The sequence below is a fragment of the Sciurus vulgaris genome, assembly GCF_902686455.1.
Source record: "Sciurus vulgaris genome assembly, chromosome: 4".
Taxonomy (NCBI): domain Eukaryota; kingdom Metazoa; phylum Chordata; class Mammalia; order Rodentia; family Sciuridae; genus Sciurus; species Sciurus vulgaris.
In genome coordinates this window covers 114,707,359-114,727,457 of record NC_136464.1, presented here as the reverse complement: position 1 = coordinate 114,727,457, position 20,099 = coordinate 114,707,359, and the positions used below count along the sequence as shown (strand labels likewise).

The 20,099-nt window shown below is 38.1% G+C and overlaps 1 protein-coding gene across 10 annotated transcripts in view; it reads left to right on the top strand.

The window, feature by feature from the left end:
- SCEL (sciellin) overlaps positions 1 to 20,099 on the top strand; it is a 94,246-nt gene that overhangs the window by 5,065 nt on the left and 69,082 nt on the right. For 5 of the 10 annotated variants that reach the window (XM_079138974.1, XM_079138969.1, XM_079138968.1 and 2 more), the window contains exons 1-8: positions 2,146 to 2,236; positions 6,194 to 6,255; positions 7,093 to 7,210; positions 10,177 to 10,236; positions 12,290 to 12,358; positions 16,450 to 16,518; positions 17,089 to 17,127; positions 18,218 to 18,298. In XM_079138974.1, coding sequence (XP_078995100.1) covers positions 2,223 to 2,236; positions 6,194 to 6,255; positions 7,093 to 7,210; positions 10,177 to 10,236; positions 12,290 to 12,358; positions 16,450 to 16,518; positions 17,089 to 17,127; positions 18,218 to 18,298 — 512 coding nt within the window. In that variant the 5' untranslated portion in view covers positions 2,146 to 2,222. Of the gene's footprint in view, positions 1 to 2,140; positions 2,237 to 6,193; positions 6,256 to 7,092; positions 7,211 to 10,176; positions 10,237 to 12,289; positions 12,359 to 16,449; positions 16,519 to 17,088; positions 17,128 to 18,217; positions 18,299 to 20,099 lie in introns of those variants that run through there. The other 5 variants (XM_079138966.1, XM_079138973.1, XM_079138972.1 and 2 more) reach the window with 4 other exon arrangements.

The following is a 20,099-nucleotide window of genomic DNA, read 5'->3' as shown; positions in this document are numbered from 1 at the left end:
TTTACTCCTGCTCTATTTTTTTTTTTCTATTCCTCTTTGCTTTTCCTGTCTTCTCTCTTCTATGGGCCCCTTCCCACCCACTCCAGTTTCTTTGCCTCAATAATCTTTTGAAAGAGAAAGTTAGTGGGAAGAAGTAAAGGTATTTTTAGGTAAGTCAAGTGGCATTTTGTCCTTGGGTATGAACAGAATGAAAGCTTAAAAATTTTTTTTCTTTTGAGAGGACCCAAATGATGAAGAGGGAAATTACAGCTGAGCTAGGAGGTGACCCAGAGAATTCTTGGTGTTGGAACACGAGAGGAGGTGGGCTGGGACTGGTCTTGGGGAGGAGTGGGTTACCTAAGGAACCTAAATACTCCTGGGGAAGGGTCTTGATTAAAAATAGAAAACATTGGTCTGGTGGTGGAGGTATAGCTCAGTGGTAGAGGATTTTCCAAGCATGAATGAGGCCAACTTTGATCCCCAGCACTGCAAAGAAAAGGAAAGGGAAAAAGGGGAACAGAAGGAACAACACTGAAGGAAATCAAGAAATGCCACAAGGAGATGAGATGCAAAGAAGGTGAACTTTAAAAATAGTGGATAAATAGCATATAATACATTTTCCTTTCTCATTTAGCTTATGTCAAGGAATGGCACAGGTCTGGGAATGAACGGGAAACATTACCAAGCTATCCAGTGGGAGACAGATCCCTCAAGGAAGGAGTGTGGTCACAAACAGTGTCAGGCCACCCCTAGCTTCAGAGTGGGTATCAGGGGGCTCAGGGGCCAGGCTGAGCCTTCAGGGGAGGTAGGAGTGGTCTTTCTTTTCTGCTACTCCTCCAGGCTACTCCTCCATTACACCCCATCTTTTAGTTCATCAGGGCATTTCTCTATGCCTGGTATTAGCCATGCCACATGACCCTTTAAGTTACATATAAGATCACTTACTGAACAGAGCCCTGGCATTATAGTCATACAGACTTAATTACAGTTCCTGGTTCTGCCACTTACTGTGTGATTTGTGCAGGTTATTTAAGTTTGTGGCTCCTATAATTAGAGATAATAGTGCTCATTTGGAAGAATTAAAAAAGATCATGTGCATGAAGTATGTGGTACAGTAAATGGTCCATGGTAGGGACTCAGTAAGTGATCCTTCTTGTTAGGAACATCGATCTTGTAGACACTTAGTAGTATATAATGTTTTACTAATACAAGAAACACAAATATCTTTCATAGACCCCATCAGCCTTTACATCTTCTATTTGCTTCACCACGGCTTAGTATCATGTAGGAAATGTTTTAGGTTTGAGTAATAAAAAATGGAAAGCAACCCAGTGAAAAACCTTAGGAGGTTTATCTTGGAAGGAGAAGTCCAAAGATAGATAATGCAGGGCAATTGTGGCAGTTTAATGAGATTGTCAAGGAACTGGGCTCCTTCTGACTCCCTGCTCCACCCTTCTTGGTGTGTAAACGTATGGTTGTCCATGGTCCATAAGGTTCAAGATGGCTGCTTCCACCTTCTGCCCTGCATCATAATTCAGAGAAGAGGAGTGATGCACAAAAGGCCAAGTTCTACCCAGGGACTTTTCCTTCAGCCTTAATAGCCAGAGTTACAACACTGTTTACAGCTTCAAGTGAGACTGAGAAATGCTGTCTTACCTGCAAGTAAGAAAGAAGGGGAGACTGAATAACAGATAGGCACCCCGAATATACCAGGCATCATACTTCAGAATATCCATTTTGCCTGTGACTGGGCCTTTCCTTCTTGCCCCCTCCTATTTGAACCCAACTCCTTTATTGGCCCTAGAAAGTTCAAGACAAAATTTTTTTTTAAAGTAACATTTGTAATTTAAAAGGAGGAAACATAGCATTCTGGAAATGTTCAAAATATGAAAATTAAGAACTACTCTAAAATCCAGAGTGATGATTATTAACCTTTTTGAGTAGAAATATTCCTTTTGAAAATAAGTTAGGAGACCTCACATAAGAGACTAATTATATAAGTAACTTACTAGTTGTCAAAAAGCTATTATTGATTTAGGAATTTTCATTCTACTAATAAAAATGCTTGTCTATTGAGAGCAAAAGGATTTTCCAGCAGACTTTTTGCAATAACTCAGTGTTTCTGCTCTGCATTCATGGCTCCATCCCTTGACCATCTAGATGTTTGCAGCCAGGGTTTCATGCTTGGATGGGTGAGGCTTTGATGGACTCCCAGATTGTCAGCACTTCTGACAGAGAGCTGCATGGAGAACGGCAGGTATTGCCTGCTCATATTATATTCAAGGCTGGCTTCAATCAGACCCAACATCCTGCTAGAGCTAGGTATTAGTAGCTAGTTATTCTCAAGATGGTCTGGTAAAGGAGAGAGAGAGAGAGAGAGAGAGAGAGAGAGAGAACATCTGAACAAGTTTATGTCCTTATCCTAGTTCTCTCTGTTAGTGACTAGCCTCAGGTATCCAATAATAATCCCTACCAGCTCCACACCAGAACCTTTGGGATGCTCTCTAGGAGTAGTGTCCAGCAAACTGACTTGCTTTCTTTGGGACGCTCCAGTTTTTACCTTGTTGCCTCTTCTATGGTGTGCATCCCTTTGGCCTATAACCCATATGAATATTGTTCTTTGGATTTTCATTGGTCCTCTACCCATATCCCACCTCAGTCCTCCCCATAACCAATCTTCTGCTGCCCCTTTAAGCTCTGCTAGGGAAGGAGGAAAGCAAAGATAATCAGAATGGTTTAGATGATTTTTCTAGTGATTTGTAATTTACAAAGCATTATCTCATTTAGCTTCCGTAACAATCTTTTAAGATTGACATAACCCCCGCTTTGTAGAGGCAGAAATGAAGAAGGGATTCAAGTAGCTGATGAGTGGTCAGGCTGGGAGCTCTCTGGCTCAAGGTCGCCACTCCTCCACCCCCACCCCCGCTCCGAGCTGCCACTAACATCTTAACATATTACTCCCCAAAGGACACCTCATTCCCTGTCCAGGCATATTTTACCTCAGACTGACTAGTAGTCAGAATGATTTCAAGAAAATTAAGGTCATATAAATATAGAAGGTTTGAGGGAGTTGGAAAGTTCCGAGGCATAAAGGGAAGCTAAAGATAAGATGGAAAGGGAAGAAGAGGGTGTTGGTATGGAGATATGTGAAGTCTGTGTAAGATCCAGTGGTCATCTTTGACCCTCTATAACAAGATAAGGCAACTTCCATATGCAAAGGACATTTGTTCTGTGAAGTTAGCACAAATAGCATGAATAGAAGAACATGGTGTACTTAATATGAGCTTGTATGTTTCAATGAGTATAATTATGTTTTCCATAAACTGAGTTTTAAGTTTATAGCTCTAGGGGCAGATTTTTATGTTGCATATTTAGTTTTATAAATAAAATATTTATATATAATATGCATTTACTAAACATATATAAATATTTTATTTACTAAATATGTGCTATAACTTATGTAAATCCATAAATAATATACACTTGTGAGTAGCATACACAAATAAAATAATTGAAAACATACAACCCAATAGTTACATGGTTTTGTGGCATGATCCATCCCTGCTGCCAGTTTTTGTTTCTGTTTTTGTTTTTTCAGTTGAGGTATAATACATATATTACACAATTTATCCTTCAGAGTGTAAAATTCTGTGTTTAAAAAAAAAATACTCACAAGGTTGTGGAACCAATATTACTAATTCCAGAAAAAAATTTTCAATAGTTTTTAATGGTGCATTATAATTAAACATAATAGTGAGATTCATTATATATTCATATGTGCATAAAATATAATTTGATCAATCTCATTCCCCAGTCCCACCCCTTTCCTTCCTCTCCTTCATCTCCTGAGTAGCTTGCTCTACTTTTTACCCCCCAAAGAAACCCAGCATTAACAGTCATTCTCCATTCTCCCCTTCCACCAACCCTTGACAAATACTAACCTCTTTCTTTTCTGTCAATATGACTATTCTGTACATTTCTTATAATAAGAATCACATGCCATTCCATCTTCCAGGTCTGGTGTCTTTCATTTAGCTTAAGGTTTCAATCTTCATCCATGTTGTATCATGAATCAGTACTTCATTCCTTTTTATTGCTGAGTAATATTCCATTGTGTGACTATACCAAATTTTTTATTCATTCATCATTTGATGAGCATTTGTGTTGTTTCCACTTTGGAGCTATTGTAAATAATGCTGCCATGACTATTCATGTACAAGTTTTTGTGTGGACATGTTTATAACCAAGGGAAAATACAAAGAAAGTTGTTCTGTGAGGGATTTTCCTGCTGCAATGATTCCTTTAGAGACTATCCTGGATCTCCTGGTGCCAAGCATCAGGGTCAGAGTTCACAGGACTTCCAAATCATGAGATATCAAAGGTTGGGCTTATCGTCCCTCTGTCTAATACCAGGGCACCCATTTAGTGTTTCAGTGACTCATTATGAGCATTATTGCTGCTTGCTGAGAGAAGGGTTGGCTTTGGTTTAGAAGCCTATCTGCCTCTTAGCACCTTGTACATGTTACATACTGTCCCTGACCTTCAGATGTCTTGTCTGGGAGTTGGAGGTCACAATAGTCACCTCATAGAGTTTATGTGAAAATGAGAGACAATGCCCGCAAGGTACCCTATTCAAAGCAGTGGCTTGACTAACAGATATTTATGCTATTAGTAATTGCTTTGTGCAATAGGACAACTGAAGAAGCAAAGGGCACAGGAAAGAGACAGTGTATCACAAAGCTCTTTGAGAGACTTTTGCTATTTCAGAAGTGTTCAAATCACATTTCCATAAGGACTGTATCAGTTTGCTAGAGCTGCCAAAACAAAATACTACACACTGACTCGATGACTCAAAAAATAGAAATTTATTATCTCATAGTTCTGGAGCCTAGGAATCCAAGATCAAGGTGTCAGTAGGTTTCACCAGAGCCTTTTCCCTGGCTTGCAAATGGCCAGTTCTTGCTGTGCCCTCCCTTGACCTTTCCTCTGATGTCTCTTGGTGTGTCCAAATTATTATTCTTATAAGGTCATTAGTCAGATTGCATTAGTGTTCACCCTAAGGGCCTCATTTTAACTTACTCACTTCTTTAAAGACACTATTTCCAAATACAGTCACGTTCTAAGATACTGGGGTTTTAGACTTTGACATGTGAATTTTGGAGGGATGCTATTCAGCCAATAAAAGCACTTAGCACCTACAGCATTCCAGACACTGGGAATAGAAGAGAAAGACTTAGACTCTGCCCACTGTAAATCTCATCTTTTAGAAGAGACAGATGAAAAAGGGGTATTTGTAAAATGCCTTTTCTCCAAATACCCTACCCCCTGTCGCACAATTGAATTTGTAGTCTATGCAAATGCATCATCCAATATACATTTGACATTTTAGTTGCCTCAGAATTCTTTCAAACCTCTGAGAATGTTCCCCATCTTCATCAGCTAAGAGGAAAAGGATTTATCAAAGTCCATTAGCAGATGGAAACGGGTGGGTCAAGAATTCCAAGAAGCAGAGCCAGACTGTGGCCAAATTAACAAATAGTTAAGACACGTTTTTCTTTAGCTGCCTCTTTACTCTCCTTCCTGTCAAAGCGTAAACACCCTCCAAAACCAGCCAACCAGGGGTTGTTCCACACCCCTTGCATGTCCAGATGCCCAAGTTCAAGTCTGTTCCATGCCTTCCCCACTCCCAATTCTCCCTCTCAAATCTTTGCTCTCTGCTTTCCAAGGTGAGAAAGGCATGCAGTTAAGAATTATTGAGCACCTACTGTGTATTGGGCAATAACTAGGCACTTTACATATGTCTCCACTTGATCCTCATAATAGTTTTATTTCACTTCATTTTACAGATGAGGGACCTGAGCTAATAACATTCCCAAGGTGACACAGTCAGTAAATAGGATCATTTAAATGCAGATCCTTCTAACTCCGCTAAGACCATTCAACTCTCAGCATGTGAAGATGATTCAACCAACGGCTTGTCATACAATACTGGGGACACTAAATACCCTGGGCCTAATTTTCTCCACCTGTAAAATAAACTCATTGGAATGGATGAACTCTCATGTCCTTACAGGGTACTTAATGCAATGTACAGATTGTACTATATCATGTAGCTTGTCAATGTCATTGAAAAATATGCCTTAGTAGTGAAATATTCACTTATAGGTTGTTAATGTTATTGTTGTGCTTTCTCACATCCCCATTTTTCTTTTAGATCCTTACTGGAAGGCAGCATGTCCAATTTTCCCTCAAGAAAAAAGTCTCCCACAGGAAATGGTAATACAGACAATGTTTCCTTTACTCAAAAAAACTTTAAAAATCTAGAGAAAACAACTCACTTATCATAATTTTTAATATAAGTATTCAATGCTTGGAAGTAGCAGTCTAGTCAGTGTTGTTTAATTTAGGCTTAAGAACAAGCAAAAGGGGGCTGGGGTTGTGGCTCAGTGGTAGAGAGCTTACCTGGCACGCGTGAGGTACCAATTTCCATCCTCAGCACCGCATAAAATAAATGAATCAAATAAAGGTATGATGTGCATCTACAGCTAAAAAATAAATACATATAAAAAAAGAACAAGTAAGAGGGCTACGGTTTTTCCTCATATAATTGTAATTTAAAGATTCTTTTAAAAACAACATAAAAATGCCCTTTGTTGAGGGTGATATTTTTTCTGGCTCCCATAAGGTCAAAGAATTAAATTATATGTAATCGAATTCACAAGGACTTACTGATTATAATTTACTGGGTACTCTAAAAACAGCCGGGCCTGTATGTACTTCCAAGGCATATTTCTTGTTGGGTAGAAACCCAACCCACTAAACCCTGCTTCGTTTATTCCTGGCTGGTGGTTCTACATTCCCAGGCCCTGGATGGGGCCTCCGAGCTGTGCTGGCAGTTTCGCTTGGCACCTGAGCAGATTTATATGTTATCTTTGATGATGGGGTGTGGGATTTGTTCTTTCTTGCTGGTGTGCCCTGCTTTGAATCAGTACTGGGCTTGCCAGTCTAGAAGGTGATGCTGGGTAACCATATGTGCCTCTCAAGATGTTCAGAGTTAACAAACCAATACGCAGCGTCACTCTGTCACCTTATCTTTCATGTTTCCATTGATAGATGTGAAGAGCACCACTGGGGGAACCACACCGAGGCAGCAGGGTTTTCATGAGGTGAACAGAAGAAGGGCCTTCTTACAGGATAACAGTTGGATCAAGAAACGTCTTGAAGAAGAAAAGTAAGTGTGGGGTTGGGTGGGTGGGTAAATGGAGGAGTGGAAAGAAGGTTTCTCAGTTTGGGAGACTCATAGTCATCTAGAATGCGAGTTCTTTTCTTTAAAACACATAGTCTGATTTTTAGTGAGATTTAGCAAACATAAATCGGTTGCACCAGATTTCCAAGAATATTTCCTCCATTTTTGGGGGGTTGGGTACCGGGGATTGAACTCAGCGGCAGTTGAGCACTGAGCCACATCCCCAGCTCTATTTTGTATTTTATTTAGAGAAAGGGTCTCAATGAGTTGCTTAGCACCTCACTTTTTGCCGAGGCTAGCTTTGAACTTGCGATCCTCCTGCCTCAGCCTCCCCAGCCACTGGAATTACAGTGCGCGCCACCGCGCCCGCTTGCCTCCATTTTAAATATCTTTACACATAAGAGAATGTGAAAAACTCCTCAGAGAGAGCATGTTGTCACCTAGAATAGACTTTAGTGCTTCCTTGACCAACTGAAAAGAAAACAGGAGTTTCTGGTTTTCAAAGAGCTAACAGTTAATCCACCATCAGAGATTCCTGATGTGTGTTGGTCATGCCAGTTGGAACAAACACATAGTAGCATTATTCCAAATCTAATAATAATTTATTTCAATTTTCTATGTGCACAACTGAAATTAATAAATCCCCAATCATTTTGGAGTCCTGTCTGCCCATCTACCTCTAGGTATGGGATGGATGGAAAATGTGGCATTACTTAATAAGAGAAAACACTTGACACCTGCAACGTTTCATCTGCTTTATGAATTGCTTCTGCCAACTGTATGTTTAAAGATCTGAAAACTATCATAATAGGCATAGAGCCTCATTGCCAACACAGATTGTTAATAGATATTTGTCCATCCCATGTATATTTATTATAAATTATTTCCACATTATAAATTACAATTACATATGTGCACATCTTATCATTTCCGTATGTGTTAATCATGGTACTAGATTACGTGACATATAAAACATCACCAAATCTTACAACAAATTCTCAAGGTAGGTATTATATCCTTGTCTTATAGGAGAGAAATCTATGGTACAAAGAAGCCCTATAATTTGTCTGATCAAATATCTTCTTTAAGTGATGGAGTGAAGATTTTAACATGACCCATTGTTTTTTTATTATACCTGTGTTTCTCAAACAGGGTAATTTTACCCCCTGGGGACATTAGGCTATGTTAGGAGATTTTTTTGATTGTCAAAATTGGGGTGTGCCCTTCACAATGAGTAGAGGCCCAGAAGGCTACTAAGGATCCTACAATGCACAGGACAGCTCCCATAATAACATCATTGTCAAACCCCAAATGTCAGTAGCCCTGAATCTGAAAATCCCAGCATTTATACGATATGTACTCCAAACCTTCTCCAAAACCTTCAACAATAGTCCAAATATGTTTACTTGAGAATCATACTTGTAACTGTCACATTAAAACAGCTACTAATTTTTATTATTGAATCTTATTGTTTTGAGGACCTATGGGGTGTGTGGAGGCAGATTCACTTTGGAGTTAATACCCTTGGATGACAATCATTCCCTTTCACAGAGCAGCACCTATTGCTTCTGTCAGAGCTTAATATGACATTTCTGTTTTTCTGTAGTGGTAGTGTGATGTCAAGTGTAGATAATAAATTTTGGATTGCAAATATTTACACAGATGGATGAAGACAGAGATTCCTAAGATAAACCACAGTTGGTAGGAATGTTGGTTTTATGCCAGGCAAACCTCCCTAAAAAGGCCTAGGGAAGCCAGCTGGGATGGCACGGCAGCTGCTGAGTGAAGGGGAATTTGGCCTTAATGCCTCCCGAGAGCCACTGGCCCAGTCCCGGGCTGTGATTCTTTTTCAGGTAAGAACGTGCCTGGTGCCTGCTATGCTCTGACAGGTTTTGGGAAGGGATGTGAAGGAAGATGGAAACATTCCCCTTGGGGCCTCTGAGGGTATATATTTGCTAGGATTGTTTCAGTTTCAGCACTCCTCTTTCTTTTTAATTGTCGATAACAGTTCTTTTATAGCATTATTAAAAATGGTTCCAGAGTGTTGAGTAATGTTAGTAGAGCCAAACCAGGAAAAATGTGGTGTTTCCCGTTTGGTTGGGTCAACATGAAAGAGGTTCAGGTACTTACTCTCTGTTTTGGCTCCACTCCAAGGGCTCCCCTACATGTTTTCACATTTCCTAAAATTTCCCATACATTCAAGTCCACTGTATAGAGTAAGAAAGACATGGCTTTGGAATTTTATGTGTAAAGGTCCCTTGCAGAGTTGGCCAGAAGGAAAAAAAAAGTTTAGAATAAAAAGAACTGGGTCCTAGACCCACCTTGATACTTGCTAATCTTGGGATCTTAGGAAAGCTACAAAATCCCTGATCAGTTTCCTCCTCAGTGAATTGGAAAGGACAGTGTCTTCCCTGCCTAATACAGAAGGTTATTTTAAGGACCAAATTGGGCAATAAGGGCTCATGATTCAAGATGGGCTGAATCTCCTGTGAATGATCAGTTACTTTAACTACATGTTTTCCTACATTTTGTCAAGGAAATTGTCAAGTCATCAATTATCCCAGACATACTGAGTTTAATTAAATTTAAACAACGTTGGTAGGAATCTTTCACATTTGCCATCCCACGGAAAAGGACTCTTCTAATATATACAACGTAGGTGGGCTCACGTTTCCATACTCTGATTAAAAAAAAATAACAACAACAAAACTGTTGTTCATTGTTGAATCATGTGGAAGTCTCATGAGATAAATGATCATTTGAACTGACAACTTGTTTCTTTTCATGATGCTTCTGCAAGTGGTGACTTGTTTCATGGTTGTGTTCTTATGCCTAAAGTCAAATGAATTAACCTTGCCAAGCATCGTGAGCTCTCTCCATCTCCCTTGTTTTGTGCTTAGCAAACATGGTAGTAACTTCCAATGTGACATAATTTTGGTCTTTCTCTGCAGAGATGAAAATTATGGTAGGGTGGTGCTCAACAGACACAACTCCCATGATGCCTTGGACAGGTGGGTGTTTATGTCATTAGCAGAAATACAAAGATGGTGTCTCTGAGAGGAGACTTGCTCAAGCCAGCCAAATATTTGTGGTTGGACTCAGACTGTCTCCAGTGTTCTAAGCATGTGAAGGAGAATCTGGAATATCATCAGGGGTATGGGTGGGGACCTGCTTCTCCAGCTCCCAGAACTACTGCTTAGAGCTGAAACATAATCAGCCACAGCCCACGCCACTAAGGAGGTTCTCCTCATGGGCAGGGAAAGGACTCTCATGGAAATAGAAACATGACCAGATGAGATATCTCTGAGCGTTAGAGATAGGAATCCTAAGATTCAGAAATAGCAGTTGCAGAGTTCGCTTGCTTTATGAGACAGTACATTTCTTTTTGGAAGCTCCTGGGTTTGTGGAAAACACGATTCTATCCTTGATGGCAAGTGGAAAAATTCAGACAAAATTAGTAATTACAATGATTGATGTAAATAGTCTCAGATTGATCAGGAAGGATAGTATCCTCATTAAAACACAATTGTACCCACACACATGTAAACAACCACACCTATCAGGAAAAGCCAACTATATATCAGAATCAAGTTTCATCTGGTCTAGTAGCTGTGTTTGCTTGAGTACTTAGTAAGGAGTGTGGATTTTAGAAAGTGAAGTAGACACCTTGAATCTGTTTGTTTTTGAAACTTTTATCTCTGAATTTCTCTCAACCATTTTTAACCTTTTCATTATTTTGACTTTTTCTAGAGGTACACCACTTACAACCCTCTATTTCAAGTAGTCATTTTGCTTTCCTGACCCCAGTCTAGTTCATCTGATTTACTGTTCTGTGGTCTGGCAGTCTCTACCTGAGCCTTCTCCTTCATCTTTCTCATTTTGAAGATGACAGCCTGGTTCTCAGTTGACTCTCATATTACCAGACACAGGGATGCTGGCCATTTGAGTCCAACCACCAATGGAAATTGCTCCCTCCATTTTATTAACTTTCTTGAGAACTATGAAAACACATAGACATTTGAAGCGTGACGGCAAAAACTAAGTTTCATATTCTCCGTGCATATAGAGCATGTTTTAGGAGAACAGGAGCCTTGTACTTTCTGTGCTTACTTTCTATTTTAAATTATACTGGTTGCCTGAATCAGTCTTCATGCTTATTCTGACTTGATATCTTTGATGTTCCAGCTTCAAATTATGATTTGAAATGCAAATGCAATAAATCATGGCATAATTCCTCAAAGAGCTTTCTTTCCCTGCATCACAGGACTAGATGAGGCAGTAAACAGACTTTCTTTCTGTTTGATCAGTTAGATCAAGATATTTTCAGTGTTTCCCTGACCATCACTCTATTGAGAGGCTCCCATCCGCTCTGCCTCTATTTTCTTGTCTCCTTTCTCGCCTTTTTCTGGCTCACGCATCTTTTTTCTCCTCTTGCCTCCTCCCCATCTGCCCATCACTCTTCTTTTCTCTCCTTCTCACATCTATCCTTTCTCTCACCTCTCACTTTCTTCTTTCCATTTCTTTTTGACCCTTCATGTTTCCTTTTCTTCCTTCTTCCCCATCTCTCCTTTCCTGCTGCCAGTGGGTTATGTCTTTCAACCCTGTCCACGGTGCTGAATGTTAAATAAAGCAATTTAAGAGTTAGCCCATTGTGTGGGGTTAGAGTGCTGTTAGAACCGTGTAAACAAAACACAACTGATTTTAAGGAATTTGAGTTCCTATTATGCAGAGATTGATAACTCAACAAGAGTTCATATTAGTTATTGACCATTTTGCATTTATGTTGTTTTACATATCCTTATCTACAATTTGATTATGTTACATGGTAGTTAAAAATAATTGGAGCCAGAGCTGAACCCTTTATTAGCATTGGGTATTGGGTTTGACATAATTTATTCTAATCAAGTCAAAGCCTAGAAGATTTGGGTACTCCAAATCTATCTTTCCTTGGAACCTGTACATTTCCTACCCAAATAGATAAAAATATAGTCCAAACTATGATAGGTTTTATATGATATTTTTTTGTAATTTATCTAAATTTTTTGGTAATTATTTCTGCTACAGGAAAATAAATGAGAGAGATGGGCCAAAAGCTACAATTAGTCGGTACAGATCTGATGACACATTGGACAGGTAAGGTATTTTTGAATCATGTGAGTGGAAAGTGCTGTATATTTAACATGTGTTAACATATTAAATCCCATTTCATAGAAATCTATGAGATATTCAAAAGTTTGCCAAAGTAAGTTTTGAACATTTGATGTTTTATCTCCAGGGAGAGAGGGCTCTAAGGATTGAATTATCTTCTTAAAAACTCACAAAATCTTGCCTAGATATATTGTTTTCCTGAGACCCTGGATTTTAGGAAATAGGAGATTCATCTGAAAGATTCTGAGAGTGTGTAACTTGAGAATAGGTGAGGTGGACAGGGCATGGCATCTGTTAATTCAATTTAAAATGAAGAACAGTTATTTTTGTAAATATGAATAGTCCTTGTTCCTACAGTGGATTCTTCCATCCTGATGGAGAGGTGACAGTTTTAAAACTACAGTAGTTTGGATCCACTCTATAATAGGCATTAGCTCTTTCCCTGCATTGGAGTCACCATATGGCTTATAGAATGAGACCGTTACATTGTGCCTGTTGTTAGTTCCCTCTTACAAAGGAAGGAAAGACTGGTTCCTCTAGACGAAATTAAGAAGCTTCTAACCAGGTTGAAGTGTAAATTTCACAAATCACATTTTTCACTTGAAGTTGGTAGAGATGCCTAACAAGCATAAGTGAAGGTCAACTTTAGCATCTTTAATAGGAGTTAGGCATAATGTATACCTGAGGCTGGTGACAGTTGAGTTCACTCCCTATAACTAAAGATATGCTACCATTGCAGACAAAAATGACATCTCCTGGGCTTTAAGCAGATATACTGAAACTTACAATATCTAGTACACTTGGAATTCAGACTATGCAAGTGCTTAGTAATACAGCAAATGTATATATTTTTATACTATTCACAGATTTAAGTCAGTCTTCCTAACAGAAGACAATCAACACTGGTACCTTAAGGAGTTGGCCTCTCTTTTCTTTTAATTATTAGCCTTGTCAAAAACAACTTTGCAGAAGTTTATGTTCAAGATTCCATCTCCAGATCAGTGCACAGAAGAAGGAAACCCTGTTTCTAGGAATGAATTTCAAAATGCAATGATTAAGCCTCGATAAAAGTAGACATGTAGAAGACCGAAGCTTTTGTAGTCTTCTATCAGGAAAGTTCAGGTCAAGACCTAAACTTGAGATTGGAGAAATGCAATAGATCTCCCAGGCAAACTAGTTGAGTCATTCTGGGCCTTAGTAGAAAATTAGCAACACTGAGGAAACTTTCCACTTTATTTGATCTTACTGCCCTCTTTTCAAACTGATCAAGTGATTCTAATGTGCAGTCAAGATTCAGAACCACCCATGTAGCCCAGACTCTTCATTTTATATTTAGAAAATGGGACTAAAGATTATATGATGTTTTTACACAGAGCTTTAGTACCACATTTAGAAGAAGTATCCTGGTTAGCTTATTCCCAAGGTAGTAAGTGGAAATAGGAGGAAGAGAACATAGAGTCAATAAAGAAAGACAAGTTCTGTTAGCAGAAGGAAGACTTATATCATGCAGCCCACTCCAAAATGCAAGATGTGAAGTATTTCAGGAGGAAAATGATCACATATATCTGGTATGTGTGTGCATGTGCATTTTATTAATGATGTGTTAGTTTTAATGAGTACAAGAAAATTATTGAGTTTAGATTTGAAGAATTTCTTTTCAAATTTGGTATATATTGCATATATATGATACACATTCCTTTAAATATGCATATATATGTAAATATATGAAATATGCTAAAGAAACATAAGCAAATAATAGTGTATGTGGCACTAAGATGTTGCCCAACTGAAGGCGAGTTAATGACTCATTTGGAAATTCAAGGTTAGGGAGCCCCCTAGTGTTACTTTATAGAAAGAATTTTTTTTTTTTTTTTTTTTTTTAGCTCTTTTGATCATACTGTTAATTCTATTGTTTATTTTCTGTCTCCCAGATCCACTTCTATTAAAACAACCTATTTCCTATTACAAGTTGGCAAAAGATTGCTTTTCAAGAGAAATACAAAGTTAGTCTCTCTCAGCAATAAGTTGACATGTTTGTTATGTAGTTCAGAGGTCTCTCCTGTCAGAATGACATGTGTGATATTGGGTTCCAGTGAGAAGAGTTTGGAGATAGACTGCTTCCTAGTTGTACAACTAATCAAAAGTCACCCAACTTCCCTAAGACCCTGTTTCTTCATTTATAAAATGAAAATAACCACCCCTACTTCACAGGGGTAATTCTGTTCTTTGAAGAACAGAGAAAATTTATGAAAAGGTCAGCAGAGAGTAGGTAGTTATTTTTATGATTACCCACAGAGATTTATTTACATGTGGAATTTTCATTAAGTTCATTTAATTTTAACATCAGAATTCACCTGGAGAACGTTTAATATTAAGGTTCCATTTGCCGTAAGCACATTGTTGTTTTCAGTGTAGCAATTTCCGGAGATTATTTTTTTAAAACTTGTATCAGGATCACAGGGACAGCTGCAAAGACTGAGTAGAGTTTCCATGGAACTTTTAATATTTCTGATCCCCTGACCTCTCACCTGTGGCATGCATGTGATTTACTGCAAAGCATTTGAAATCTAAATCCCTCAGAGGTTCAGAGTCTTCAGTTAGTGCAGCAGCTAGTTATTCATCTTTCCTTTTTGCATTCAAGAATTATCAGTTTGTAGTGTTATGTATCCCAAACAGAAACTGTTCAGGTTGACTCAGAATTTTAATATATTAGAGTAACTGTCCCAAAATTTAGTTAGATATGTCAAAATAACAACCAGGAATTGAAATTATCTTTAGCTTATGACAATGAAGTCATATTTTTCCCCACATGACCTTTCCTTCAGAGAGAGGCAAAATCATTATCCATTTTAGCAGGAACATTTTATGTAAGGTCTTGTCCTAAACTGGATGGTAAGAGTAAAAGTTTTTGGAGAGTTACAGTAGGCCTATAATATAGGATAAATGGAAGAGTCTTGCTGACCTTTCATTTTTCTGAGCCTCACTTTGCTATATCTTAGTTTCTGCAGAGTGCAGAATGCTCCAGAACTCAGTCCTAGGTCCTAGAAGAAACTTTTTCTATCTGATGTGAGGCAGGCAAAACAGAACAGAGTCTGTAGTCAGGAGACCCACAGTTTGCCTGGAATGATCACATTCTAAATTTGTGTTTCCTGGTCGAAGGGGCAGACAAATACACCTTTTCCAGATCTAAGAAGGTCTTTAAGGAGACCTAAGATTAGAGGAATTAAAACCTCTGATGGTCATCTGGGCCTACTAACTAGATATATTAGTCAAAGTAAATTCACTTGTCAAAGTAACTATTTTAACAAGCCCCTCCTCTTCCCCATATATAGTTGGTTTAACACAATAGAAGGTACCATTTGACTTACCAGAGTCTGATGGGATTGCTGAGTCCATGCAGTGACTCCTGGGCTTCTTTCATTGAATTCTTTCAATTTCTACAATATTTTAATGCTGCCATCTTCAACCCATGGGTACCATGGCTTTGGTACCATGACTTTGAAAGGGAAAGCATGAAAAAATCTACAGGATATTTTAATGATGGGTCTGGAAGTGGTAAATATTTACATCCATGCTCTTTAATAAAGTCTAGAACTCAATCAAGTGACCCGAACTTTATTGCAATTAAAGTTGATAAATGTGGTCCTCCTGTATTCTTAGGAGGTAAAGAAAATGAGTTTGGCAGACACATAGTATTGTCTATGTCTCAAAATGATTTTAAAAAGTACTTAAGTATTTCTTTGATGCCTTTTACTGACATAAGAAGTATTTTCATTAACTAGATATATTATTAAATAATAAAGGATATAAAAATAACTAATGATTTAAATGCTTAATGAACCAGAAAAGAAAATATGCAAAAGGCATCATACTTTAAAAATTCTAAATAGCCTCTTAAGTAGATTTTGTCATGAGTAGCTACTTTTTTTTTTTTTTACTGTAAAGTTTTCTAAAATGTAACACCTTTCTTCAAAGAGAAAGGTTATGTTGTAAATTTACTCTAACATCGAAGAGGTCTGAATGTAGCTTAATAACCTAAATGTTTATCTAGACTTTTGTGCTGTTTCTTTATAAAGGATCTCAGACAGAGATGATGCTGCTAAAACACATAAGGCCAATACCTTGGATAACCGACTAACCAATAGGTACCAGTGTCGACTAACTTCGGGAAAGGCTTGAGTGTAACCTTTTACTCTCACTTAAGTTCTTCAATCGTACTTAATATCTTTCTGTAAATTTTTATTCTCTGTACTTTTAACATAGAATTTCTGGAGTAAAAAACTTTACTCCTGTTCCTGGCTAGGATAAAATGTTGTCTGGCTTAAAAATCAAGGCTCATTGCTATACACCATCAATCTTAGCACCTGGATGTTTCTGTTTAAGATGTCAAGGTGACAAAATACATGCGAACGCAAGTTTTGCATTCTTATGCTAAAGAAAAAAATTACTGAACCCAATATATTAAAAACATTGGATTTAACCAATACTGAATTTTCCAAAAGGGGAAAATTTTCCTTTGGAATCTAGTACAACAGATTTTTCTGATTTTAATCATAAAATCACCTTTTCAAATTTATTCCAATGCTGATGCTTTCTTTTACTTTCTCTGCAATAATATCTAATTTTTCATTATAATTACTCTAAATTCATGGGCAATTACCAACAGATGCAATTATTAATTAATTCTTCACTGTGTCTTTTTTCTCTTTAACCAGAAACATGTCCGCGTTTCGATCACCAGGAACAACCACATCGTATGTACTTTTCTCTCTCTTTTTTTTTTGTGCTGGGGATGGAATCCAGGGCCTCACACATGCTAGGTACACTCTACCACTGTACTGTGCTGCATCCCCAACTCCCGTGCATTTTTCTAATCAAAGTATGTATCTTAGTTAAAGAAAATCCCAAGGTACAGCCCCTCCCCCAAGTCCAAAGTGTCGTTGGAATACAGCAAACAACCCTGTGTCTTTGGCAGAGGTAGCAGTGGAACACAGATACCCAAATGGTCCACATTCATATATTTACTGGCTTGACTTTTACTGAACATGTTTGCTGACCATCATGCTAACCAAACACTGAAGCTTAGACCATGTCATTGTCTTTTTTCAAAACATCTAGATTTAACACCCAGTTTTTATCCCCCTATTCCTTAACCTCCCTTTCCTCCCTAAATCCCCCTCACATCTATAACTCCTCCTTTAGAGCAAATTGAGCCTGAAATCATGGGTCTGCTAAAAATCTTTTTACATAAAATACATTTTCGGTATCATGCATTACTAGTGTTTATAAGTAAACCAAGTTAGGTAGACTGTTAAACTTAGTTTTTAAATGTGTATTGATGTACAAACTAATTTTCATGTTGAGTAGTACTTCTCCGTGCTTGAAACAAGCCTGAGTTACTTCCATGTTTTGAGGGTCTGCATATATTAATAAATGCTAACTGAAGATTTAAAATAATATGACTTAATTTTTTTCTTAAACCAAGACTTTTAATGCAAAATTGTAGTATAATTCTGTTAGTCATAATATAATTATGAGATTTAAAAAAAACAAGTCCATAGCATGCTGGAATTGATGGACTTGACTTTCAGACAATTAACATCATATATAAGTTACTTCTTCATTCAGTTTCTTCAGTTTTTAACTAGTTATATGAGATTCTGATAACTAAACATATAGGTAAATAAGGAAGAACTTTTAAAAAAATTGTCCATCTTCAATTGAAGCATTTTGTACCAGATAAAGAGTGAGCAAGAATATGAGTAGATTATAAAATATTTCAAAGGTGGGAAAAATAAAAAGGTTTGAGGAATGTAATGATTTGTCATTCTGGTTGTTCAACAGGCAGCCTGGTGTTTTATCGAGTGCAAACACTACCTACACCTCTGCTTCCACCTCTGCTACTACCCCGGTGAAGAAAAAGAGGTATGATAGGGCCCTGTGTCTGCCTCCTGCTGACACCTTGCAAAGGACCATTCTTCATTAATTTTGTGTTTTATTTTCTTTTTGCAGCTAATTCACTTTATTTTTTTAAATCAGGCCTTATAATTATGCACAGTAGTTGTGTTCATCCTGAAAAACTCATGCATGCATGGAATTTGATTCCAGTTCATGATCCAACTCCTTGGCCTTCCTGTCCTCCCTCCCTTCCCCCATTGTCCTTCCTCTACTCTATTCAACTTCCTTTTGCTCATCTACTTATTTATATTTTATTGGTTTTTTTTACATATGCATAAAGGTGAAATTCCCTGAGGTGTATTTATATATGCACATAACATGATTTTTAAAAAATTCATTCCTCATTTCCTTCCCTTACCCACCTCTCCACTCTGCCTCTCCATCTCCTTCTTCATTAATTTTGGAACCAAATCTTCCACCCAGGCTCCCAAGCAGTATTGGAAAGCTCCTCCTTGTTCTCTCCCCTCCTTTCAGGGATCCTGCACCTACATTCTGCTGTCCTTGAACTCTCCCCCCATCTCTTCAAATATTCCATTTCCCTTAAGACCCTGAGATTCTAGACAATGCTCTTGGTGATAGAGCTCAGAAGTCACAGAATTGGCTACTTTAGGTACCATATTTTATAGAGTCTGACTACAGAGAATACCTTGACCTGCAATAATGATTGACAAATCGCCACTTGACATTATACTCCTGAAACCAGCCTGCCCCTGTAGCCTCCCGCACCTCTCTGTAGACTTGGCTGATTTTACTTCTAAGTACAGAACCACAGGTCCTCTTGGGAGACATCTCTGTGATTTTTGCCTCCTGCTTGGCTCCCTCTGTGTGGTATCTCACATGCTGCTTGTGGTGAGTTCCATGTTATCTACTAGGCATGGAGGAGAAGAGAGATCTGTGGTGGCAGAATATTCTTCATGAGACAGAGCATGAGGTTGGAACAGATTTTTGCATGTTGATGAGAACAGTGCCAGGGAATCATGGTGCAAATGAAAGACAAGTGTGCCTAAATCTCAGTGCTTTGATTTTTTTCTGTTTGCTTTGCCTGCATCCAGGGCCATGCTTGGTGTAGGATAGGGGTTCTGTGTTTGTTGAAGGAGTAGCTGTCTTTACTCAGGTGCCACTGTACACAGAGATAATGTCTTTATTTTTCCCTGTACTCAGAATACTGATTGTTATCTGTAGAATCTCAGAAATGTGATCTATCTTTTTCCTAAACCCAAATTTCATATCTCCTCTACCCTTGGCCTGTAAAAACAGATTTATAAGGTGTTAGGAGAAACTTAAAATCAGTTACTTCAATGTTCTATCCAGGGCATGATTCTTTCCTCTGACAGATTAGACTTGATTCAGGACCACTGAAGCCAGCAGTAAGACTCTGTTTTGTGATGTACCTCTGACTACTCTTTGGGGGACATCTACCCACTACATGGAGTTGAAATCTATCTTGCTTGACTTCCATCTGGTCTTAGTCCCATGGTGTCTCAGGAAACAGACCTACTTAAAGAATATAAATCCAGCTCTTCTGTCCTTTTTATCTTGGGTTTCCCTTCTCTCATCCACATTACTGTCTGAACATCTTCATTTTTGGTCCTTATCTTAGTGTTTTTGACGGAGACCTTAGCTATTGCTACCAATTAAAGTTACTTCCTTATAATGTGAGGTCATCTTTCTAATTAAGGTTCAAATTGAGATTAAAATTGCTCTGGTGTTCTTTTATGTTTTCAATATTCTTATGTTTTAATTGTACTTTTTCTGAGTTTTAATCATA